This window comes from Eleutherodactylus coqui, chromosome 1 (assembly GCF_035609145.1).
Source record: "Eleutherodactylus coqui strain aEleCoq1 chromosome 1, aEleCoq1.hap1, whole genome shotgun sequence".
Taxonomy (NCBI): domain Eukaryota; kingdom Metazoa; phylum Chordata; class Amphibia; order Anura; family Eleutherodactylidae; genus Eleutherodactylus; species Eleutherodactylus coqui.
The window spans coordinates 291,037,567-291,048,459 of NC_089837.1; the positions used below are offsets into that span (position 1 = coordinate 291,037,567).

Below are 10,893 nucleotides of genomic sequence, written 5' to 3' on the forward strand. Positions count from 1 at the left end.
GAAATGTATCAATAATTGCAGCTTCTTGAAACTCGCAGTAATAGATATGTTAGGAGGACTGAAATGTGAACCTCTGCAATACCTGAAAATTACAAGAAAACATGACCGACTTTCAATATCTATAACTTTCTGGGGAAAAAAAACTAAATATATGACTATGCTGAAAGACAAAGTGAAAAAAAAAACTAGGTATGTTAGAAGCATGGCTATTTGATTACTCTCTGTATAACATTTCTAAAGCAAGAGTCTTGATCATTTTTAAATGATGCTTAGAAGCATATCTGTTTATTACGCTTCCGTAGGGATTTCTACTCTTTATGCTGGGCTCACACGAACGTATTTGCATTGCTTACTACGTGTGCATAATATGGGGTAAATGGCGTCAATGAAAGTACATTTATTTTCATTATTCCACTATACTTCTGTACATTTATGGCGTATGTTACGCACGTAAAAAAGAATGCAGAATGTTCTATTTTACCACGTATTATGTGCATACGCAATTACATTGTGTATGTGCGGCGTTTTTTACGCATATTGCTAGGAGACGTGAGAAGGAAATTTAAAAAAAGAAGAAATCAGGAAGCCAGTTCAGGACAGCATACGTAAAATACTCTGTACATGCGCAAGTAAGAACGCAACAATAAACAGGGATACGCAGTTACATACGCCAGTCAAATTGAGCATATTACTATATGGTCGTGTGAGCCTGGCCTAACATCCAAAACAGCACAAAAATGCTGTGTCGATTGGCTAATATGAGCACTGAAAGAACACACTGGGTACAGTTTAATACTCTAGCTGTGTTTTCTGCAGTATGATACTTCTTTATTGCTGTATTTTCATGTATGGCATTGTAATCACAGGAACAGGAGTGTTACTCGGAGGAGAAAAGTATTTAAGCCCAGTTTGCACACAGGTTGGGTGCAGCAGAGAGGGACATGACTAGTGGTGTCAAAGAAGTGTGCAACTAGAGACAAATATGCAGAGACAGACTTGCGACTTTCAGGTAGCAGCCTATTAGAGTGTCTCCAGAGACCAAGAGTTGAGCCTTCTAATATCCCTGCCAGAAGCAGTGCCTGGGGAAAATCGCAGTAGATGTAAGCCCTGCATTGGGGGACTGTCTACACAGAGACAGGTCTAAGTGAGCCGGGTTGTTGCTTCCATTTCCAATTAACATACCACCAAAAATACCTCCTGAACAACTTCCAAAGAAGAGACTGTTGAGTTGCAAAATGTGGTTCCACCTTTCTTTTTTTCCCAGTAGACAATGCCTCACCTGACTGCCAAATGGTTCCTGATCCTTTACAAATTCATGAGAGCGCTTCCATCACCCCTTAGGGTGGTGATTGACAGGCTCCTGTCTACCATATGCACATATACTGTACACAGCAGCTTGTGGATCACCATGCTGAGATGTGGGGGGAGCATTCTCCTCATGAATACAATGGCAGCATAATAAGATGACAGATCCACTTTAAAGCTCTGTGTAAAATACATGCAAGCCTCACATTTGGCATATACATCAGGAAAAGCTCCTAGCATACACATCTAATGTACCCATAGGGCAATATTTACCCCCCAAAAAGGCCAAAAGAATGTCCTTTAAGCCTCTGTTGGAGTGTATATGTTGATATAGCTTTTTTCAATTGTATAGGAAAATGCAAAAGACTTCGCTTCTCTATACAAAGGGTCACAGCAAAATATATACATACTATACAATATGCATTCCTTTACAAGGACCCTGTGGGCACTGTTCAGTAGCTTGTGAAAGTATTCACCCCCTTGATGTTTTTCCTGTTTTGTTGCATTACAACCTGAAATTCGAATGGATTTAGGGGTGGTATCCCATTTGATTTACACAACATATCTACCACTAAAGTGTAAGGCCAGCTGTCCACGGGTGTGACAATCACGCCGTCTGAAGCTTTCCCTAGCGTTGCTATGGAAAGCACCGACCCCGTGTCCACGAGCGGAGAATCGCAGCCGGCAATGCGCAGCATGCTGCAAATTGCCACGATTCTCCGCGGTCAGCCTATTTGTCAGATAGGCTGACCAGCGGAGATCCGTCTGCCGCCTCCTGCTCCCGGGTGGCGGAGAACCGCAAGGCCCATGGACAAAAACTTTTGATATGTCATAGGGACATGTCAAAAGTTTTGATCACTGGAGTTTGGGTGCCAAGACTCCCACTAGAATGTAGCAACTGAAGTGCTTATCCAAACACTGACACACTCTCTGGTTGAAGATGGGCTCAGTAGAAAGTCTATGGGAATAGCAGTGACTGCACTTAGATGAGTGCTTCAGTTGCTTTGTTCTAGCAGTTGATAGAGGTCTTGGCACCTAAAGCCATAGCAATCAAAGGTCTGACATGTCCTTATGACATATCAAAAGTTTTTGGAAAGGATGGTTACATTTTAAAGGGGTTGTCATTTTAATGTTTGAAATTTGAAGCGCAGGTGCAGATGTGGTAAAATAAATCAAGCAGTACTTACCAATATTCGGTCCCAGCGATCCAGCATTGCAGCCCAGCCGTTTTTCCAGGTCTCTGTTGACAGCGGATGTCAGGTGACCAATGCCTGCCAATCAGAGACTGAAGCATCACTGCCTGTTTTCCTGGCATCATTGCTCGAATTCTAGGCACCATGATGCCAGGAGCTCCAAACAGTGACTTTGCAGTCTCTGATTGGCAGGCAGCGGTCACCTAACGTCCGCTGTCAATGATGAACGGGAAAACAGCGGGGCTACAGCGCTGGATCACCGGGGTCGAGGATGGGTTAAAATGCTTTTACACCTAACAATTTATCATTTGACTGAGCAAACAATGTCAGAGTTTGCTCATTCAGCCTGTTTATACAGGCAGATAAATAATTTGCTCTTTCACTCGGTAAATCATTCAGTTGTTCACATTTACTTTACCAGTGAATAAGAATAAATGAACGATCAGTATTTAAACTGAAAGATTAAGGCTAGAGATGAGCGAACACGTTCGGCTCCGCCCCTTTTTCGCCCGAACACCGAACTTTGCGAACACTTCAGTGTTCGGGCGAAAAAGTTCGGGGGCCGCCGTGGCAGCGCGGGGGGGTGCGGCGGGGAGTGGGGGGGAGAGGGAGAGAGAGAGGGCTCCCCCCTGTTCCCCGCTACTGCCGCCCGCGCCGCCGCGCATCTCCCCGCCCCCCGGCGGCACCCGGACACTTACGCGCGAACACTGCAGTGTTCGGCAAAGCCGGTGTCCGGGTGCGGATGTGTCCGTAACGGACACGTTCGCTCATCCCTAATTAAGGCCCATTTACACGGAGCAATGATCGCTCAAAAATCGCTCAAACGACAGTTTGAGTAACAGCTTTGAGCGATCATTTTGCATAAACTATTAACTAGCTACTCAACTACTTAATAGCTTATAAGCGTGCGAAGCCTTTAGCTCAATGCAGTTAATAACCGGAGGGCTCTTATCTGCATTCAGCTCCTTTGTTCTCCCACGGGTTAAATAGCTAAAACAACGCTATCAGCACTAACCGCGGAGAACTCAGTGTCTAGTCCTGATAAGCCCGCACAATGATTTTTAGGCTGGCTTGAATTTAACAATCAACTAGCAGTGCACAAAAAGGGCACAATGGCCCCACATTTAGACACAACGATTATCGCTCAAACGATCAGTTTTGAGCTATTTTTGAGCGATCATCGCTCTGTGTAAATGGGCTTTTACTGAATGAACCAATGTTGATTCCAATGCTTGCATGACATGAACTATAAGCGGCTGAATTTTTACACAGGCCGATAGTCATTTGCTTTTTGGATGAGCTAAAAATCAAGCGACTCTGACAAGTGAGTGATTTCTTGCTAAGTGCCGTCAGTGGCTGTGTACTTGGGCCAACAATCACCGAAAATCGCTGTTTGCAATTATTTGGCCGATAGTTGCTCCGTGCAAAGGTAGCTAAACTCTAAATGTGTTTTCTTGTTTTTCTTTAGTCGTTGGCTGTGTTTACACTGAACGAATATCGTTCAAATTCGGACAATCCAGCGATTTATTTTTTTTTTTTCTTTTTAAGATTAATTGTTTAGTGTAAAATCACTCTAAGGCTGGGTTCACACTAGGCGTATTCCCGTCGGAAATCTCGCGGTTTGGCCGCAGCAAAAACCGCGAGATTTCCGCCAGGAGAACCGCCGCGGTCTAAGCGGCGGCAGCTTTGAAGCGGCCCGGCCGTATGCTTTTCCGTTGCGGCCGGCGCTCCCATAGAGGAGAGCGCGGCCGTGATGAAAATAAACAAAAAAGGAAAGGTAAATAGACATGCTGCATCTTCTGAAACCGCGGCTGCGGTGTCCGCAGCCGCGGTTTTAGCCGGACTTACCGCAGCGGATTGGCCGTCCCGTGTGGACGAGGTTTCTGAAAAATCTCGTCCACATGGCTGGCTAATCCCGAGGTGTCATGGCAGCCGGGGGCCTAATGAATTAGCCAAATGCCGAGCGGCAAATCCGCCCTGTGTGAACCCAGCCTTAGATTTCTTGCATTGGTTTACAGCACTCTTCTGTTCTTTGACGAGCTCATTCCAAGACATTTACATGTTTCCTCTCAGTCCCTCCTGTGCAGTTTTAGCAGTATGTTTAGGGTCATTGCCCTGCTGGAAGATAAACCTCTGTCCTAGTCTCAAATCTGTGGCAGACTGAAAGAGTTTTTCCTCAAGAATTGCCCTGTATTTAGCTACATCCATTTATAGAGCTATCTATGCCAGTTTCTGTTGTAAAAAAGTCACAAATTTTTGCACAAGTGAGTATTTACACAAACATTTGTGACTTTTTCCTTTTTTGCCTTTTTCTGTAGTGGGTGAGGCTTGTTAGAAGAACGCATTTTATACTAAAAACTGGTGTAAATTATCCCAGAAATGAACGCCAGGTCAGATCTGGCATTCATTTCTGAGGAGTACGGATGTGCCAGGAATTAACATAATACATGAAGAGGCATACAACTCTTTATGTACTAAGACCGGAGTTAGAAATGCTTGTCCTAGTAAATTCCCTCTTAGTGTTTGCCATGATAGCCAAAAAAATTCAATTTTAGTCTCATCTGACTAGAGAGCGTACTTCCATGTGTTTGGGGAGTCCGTCATATGCTGCTTGGTTTAAGGAACCTTTACACGGGACACCTATCAGGCTTTTTAATAAGAGTGATAGTAGTTCAAAGAATGGAGGCAGAGCGCACCAGAGATCTTATTCGGCCTCTTGCCTGCATTCACTACAAACAGGCAGTCCTTCATAGATTGAATGACTCCTGTTTACACAGGTCGATAGTCATTTGCTTTTTGGATGAGCTAAAAATCAAGCGACTCTGACAAGTGAGTGATTTCTTGATAAGTGCCGTCAGTGGCTGTGTACTTGGGCCAACAATCACCGAAAATCGCTGTTTGCAATTATTTGGCTCCGTGCAAAGGTAGCTTAACTCTAAATGTGTTTTCTTGTTTTTCTTTAGGCAATGGGTTTTTTACTGCCCATTCTTACATAAACCCCAGCAGTCCCACGGACAGATCTTCTATCTCTGCTGTGGGTTTTGGAGATCCTTCAGAGTTATCATTGGTGTTTTTCTTGAATCTGTGATTAACACCTTCCTGCTCCATGGCGAGGTATCTCTTCATACAGTGCGGGCGTCAGCTGTTTATAACAGCTGACACCTGCAGGCAATAGCCGCGATCGGCCAATCACAGCTATTAACCATTTAAATACCGCTGTCAATTCTGACAGCGGCATTTAAATCCCCCGAACGCGCCCCCCCCCCCCTGCGTGCGGTGAGATCGGGGGAACCGTGCAGGTATCATGGCAGCCGGGGGCCTAATGAAAGGCCCCAGGGCTGCCTTACCAGACTGTCTATCAAGCCATCCCCGTGGGTGGCTTGATAGACTTCTGTTAAATTGCAGTATGACGTAATGCTATAGCATTACGTCATACTGCAGGAGCGATCAAAACATCGCAAAGTAAAAGAAAAAAAAAAAACAATAAAGTTTTTTTAATTGTAAAAAAAAAAGTTATAAAAGTGTAAATCACCCCCCTTTTGCCATATCTATTATTAAAAAATCTAAATGATAAAATAAAAATATGTATTTGATATCGCCGCATCTGTAAAAGTCAGATCTATCAAAGTAGCGCATTATTTTTCCCCGCACGGTGACCGTCGTCGAAAACAAAAAAATAAAGAACGCCAGAAATGCACTTTTTTAGTTACCCTGTCTCCCAGAAAAAATGCAATAAAAAGCGATCAAAAAGTCGTATGTACTCCAAATTGATACTATCGAAAACTACAGGACATCCCGCAAAAAATGAGCCATCGCTCAACAACATTGACAGAAAAATAAAAAAGTTATTGCGCGCACAAAATGACCGCAGAAAATAATTGAAAAAAATTAAATTTCTTTGAAAAAAAAAGAGTAGTATACCATAGTAAGAAAAAACCTATAGAAGTTTGGTATCGTAGTAATCGTACCGACCCATAGAATAAAGTTATCATGTCGCTTTTGTTGCCGTTTGTGCGCCGTAGAAGCAAGACGCACTAAAAGATGGCGAAATGTTGTTTTTCTTTTCATTTTACTCCACTTAAAGTTTTTCACTACAATATATGGTACTTTAAATAGCACCATTGAAAAATACAACTTGTCCCTCAAAAAACAAGCCCTCATACAGCGACGTTGATGGATAAATAAAGGAGTTACGAATTTTTTGAAGGGGGGAGGAAAAAACGAAAATGGAAAAAGAAAAAGGGGCCACGTCATTAAGGGGTCCTCCTTGTCTGGTCTGTGAGTTTTGGTGGGCATTCTTCTCTCTGACAGGTTTGTAGCTGTGCCATATTCTCTCCATTGTGTTATAATACATTCAAGGGTTTCTGTCATAAAAAAAAATATCTATACTTACTAGAGATGAGCGAGCATACTTGGAAAAGCACTACTCGCTTGAGTAATTTGCTTTATCCGAGTATCGCTGTGCTCGGGTCTGAAGATTCGGGTGCCGGCACGGAGCGGGGAGCTGCAGGGGAGAGCGGGGAGGAACGGAGGTAAGATCTTTCTCTCCCTCTCTCCCGCCCGCTCTCCCCTGCTCCCCGCTGCGACTCACCTGTCAGCCACAGCGGCACCCGAATCTTCAGGGATGAGCACTGCGATACTTGGATAAAGCACATTACTCGAGCGAGTAGTGCTTTTCCGAGTACGCTCGCTCATCTCTAATACTTACCTATTCCTCCCCAGTCAGTCTCCTTACCAGATCTTCACCTCACTGATCTTTTTGCTGCCTTCTCCAGTACCCCGGGTCACCTCACCTCCAGCTGGCTGGATCCTCTTCTTCCTGTGATGAAGCATTCATTGCCAGTATTCTGCTGGGAGCTTGCTTTAGCGCAACTGCGCATGTGCGATGTCTCGCTGCTAGTGTTTCATACACTATATGAAACACTAGCGGTGAGATACCGTGCATGCGTGCTAAAGCAGGCGGTCGAGGATTCAGCATTCCCTGCTGCATCACTCGTAGCATTCACTGCACTGTAGGAAGTGAACTGCAGCTAAGGGATGCTCCATAACAGGAAGAAGAGGATCTGGCCGGTTGGAAGTGATGTGACCCAGGGGGAGGAGCCTGGAGAAGATCGGCGAGGCGAAGATGCGTTAAGAAGACTGCCTGGGGAGAAATAGGTAAGTATTGATTTTTTTTTCTTCTAATGACAAAACCCCTTTAATGGTGCTCTGTGGGATGTTTGAATTTTGGAGTTTTTTTTTTTTTTTTTACAACCCAAACCTCATCTGTACTTCACTACATCTTTGTCTCATTGGTTTTCATGTTGCTTGCTGAGTGGTATTGGAGATGGGAACACCCCTTTAATTTCTTAGATCAAGCTTATTTAGGAGTTTCGCAGAAAAGAGGGTGAATACATACGCACTCATAACTTTTCAAATTTTGACTGGAAATCAGCCGCGTATCTGCAGCTGATTTTATACTATGCTGCACTTCCCCTCACCATCTCTGTAGCCTTCTCGCTGTCAGCTCTCCCCGGCTTCCGATTCTCTAGTCGGGTCCGGCACCGCTGGTCAGCTGATACTGGTCAGGTGAGGCCACTACAGGTCGCTGGGAACCAGAAGCTGCAGAGCGCTAACAGCAGCAAGACTTTGGAGGAGGTGAGGGGGGGTGCCGCATAGTATGGAATTTCCAGTCAAAGTCCACACCAATAGTACTCAAGTACTCAAGGCATTCCTCCCTGTCTATTTTTAAACAGCCCTGTCCTTTTTTATAAAGACAGATAAAATTATATATCATGATAAGCCGCACCCCCTGATGTGTTGGCACTTTGTGATAAATAAGTGGGTTTTGGGTTGCAGCTTGGGTAATTGGTCTCTAAAAGGTTTGTCATCACAGCCCTAGGACAACCCCTATAAGAGGGGTTTCCAGGAGATAAAAAAGTTAAAAGGGCCTAAAATGGAAAGAAATTAAATGCCCACCTATCTCTGTGGCTCTACATTCAGCGCTGCAACCCCGCTGCCTGTCGCATGGAACCCCTAAGAATCAGTGGGCAGTCATGTGTATTGTGCATTTAACCGCTGAGCCACTTACAGACTTCAGTTGCCATAGAACGACTGATAATACTATGAGTGGTTGAACAGTCGCTTGCGCAATGAACGTCATGTGACCGCCACTGTTACCGCGTTCCATGCGGTGAGCATTGGGGCTGCAGCACTGGACAGGGAGCAGCTGGGATAGGTGGATATTCAATTTCTTTTCATTTAAAGCCCTTTTAACTTTTTTTTTTTAATGTCCCAGAAACCCCTTTAAGTTATTGACAAGACTCCCAAAAGAAAGTCAGATGCGGTGGCAGAAAGCCACAACTGCATGTAGTTTTACTGTGAATAGGAGTAGTTTTGCAATGGTCACTTTTTGACACATAATTTTTACAGGTGTTTAGGATGTTTTACTGCACAGCACTGTAAAATGACACAAAATTGCTGTATAAACATGTGAAACCCGATTGCTACATGCACTCATTTTTGGTAATTTTGTGCACAGGAGATTGTCCAATGATCAATAACCAAACTTGGTCATACAATACGTAATGATTTTTGTTAAGAAGCAGAATAATTTTACCATTTTTAATTAAAATTGTTACATACATATTATAAAAAAAATTATTCATCAAAAATGTTCTCGCTCATTAACAGTAAAAACTAAAACTTTTACTATTGTCTGAGAAAAATACATAGGGGGCAATGGAAATGCACAATATTTCTTACAGTATCAATAATTTTGCTTTGGAGAAAAGATTCATATTCAAGGAAATATATATGTATTCATCATATATTCTGATTGCAACAAACTAAAACTGTCATATAATACCTATGGCAACTTAAACTGCTATTAAACAACTGTATCAACACTAAATACACAAACAGTCCCTTATTATACAGCAATATCAGAGTATCTGTGCAGTACGAGAGCAGGGAAGCAGAGAGCCATCCACATGTCATGCAGATTTAATTTCAGCTTCAGCCTTGCAAGAGTTTCTGAATTTGGAGCATTGTGGGCATAAATGATCATATATATATATATATATATATATATATCACATTCTGAACAACTCATTGCAAATATGCATAGCCTCTTCAAGTAGCATCTAGCAACATGGATGCATAATCTTAAAACCTATTCATCTCGCTGAAATATTCTCACTTTATTTGATCACTTTCCAGACAAAGCATTTGTAACATGTGAAATGGTTATCTGCATCACTGCATAAGACTAGTACAGATGTCTTCCATTACTGATGTGTACAGTTCACAATTGTAAATAGATGTATCTTTAAACCATTCAACACAAATCACTTCCACGATCCAAGCCTGCACATATATATTTAATCCATCTGATGTTCATTAACGATAGTAAAACATTAGGTAAGGACGGCTGGTAGCAATGACCACACGACTGGCTGCAGAATAAGAAATCTACCACCAGCACATCAACGAAGGCAGGAGCCTCAGACTGCATGCAGTGATTCGTGGGGGCACCTCATGAGACCCTTGCAGAGGGCACAGAGCAGCATGGTGAACATGTGTCTGCACCAGCAATGGGCGCAGAACCGCCCTCCAAACTACTCAATAAATCCCATCACCCAACCTCATACTGTATACAGTCCATCCCAAGCCTCGAAACCAATCTATCCTAGCCCCTAAATAAATGTATTGATCACCTGTGAGCGCCTGGTTGAGGACAGATCCCATGTTGTCGGATCCTTTGGTAGCCTACAGTATTTTAAGTCTCGTACCAGAAGACGTTCAGTGGCCTTGAGTGTTGCAAACAGCTTGAGTATCTAAAACTACCCACCCTCCCCCAAAACTAGAAAAGGAGATTAAAAGCACAGAAGGGGGAAATAAGGTTTGCTACATCTTCACTAAACAATAGCAATGGGAGGGCAGTTGCCTTTGAAAGATCCAAAATTTTGCAAGACAATTGCAGAGCAACAGGCGAAGCTTCCCTCTCCTGCTCCTCCTCCTCCCCTCAACACGTCCCAAATTTTAGGAAAATCACCTTTCCGATGAAATACCAAGAAGAGTCCAAGCCCTCCAGTCACATCACCTTCTGCCATGTTGAGCCCAAAGGTTAAATAGTTGTCTTCTATCAGAGTTCAGTCTGAACTCCCACGGAAGTCCACATGACCAAATGTTGTCATTTTGTCGCCATCACGTGCTCCAAGAAACACTATTCCCACACAGCTCTCCCTAGAAAGAATGGCAGTTTGTGCTTTCGAATGCCCAAGTGCCCAATCAACAGCATAGACCACCTGCCAGGAGAAAAATGAATGACTACTACCCTTTGGCACACTAGTAAGACCTCCCCTATGAATCCCACCTCCCTGGACACATGAAGCTGAAAGATGACCAGTCAGGG

At 43.5% G+C, this 10,893-nt stretch overlaps 1 protein-coding gene across 1 annotated transcript in view; it reads right to left on the minus strand.

The window, feature by feature from the left end:
• LIN28A (lin-28 homolog A) overlaps positions 1-10,591 on the minus strand; it is a 31,971-nt gene extending 21,380 nt beyond the window's left edge. Inside the window, exon 1 of the mRNA XM_066584287.1 lies at positions 10,534-10,591. Within this exon, the coding sequence (XP_066440384.1) occupies positions 10,534-10,591 (58 nt within the window). The remainder of the gene's footprint in view (positions 1-10,533) is intronic.
• Positions 10,592-10,893: the final 302 nt, after the last annotated feature.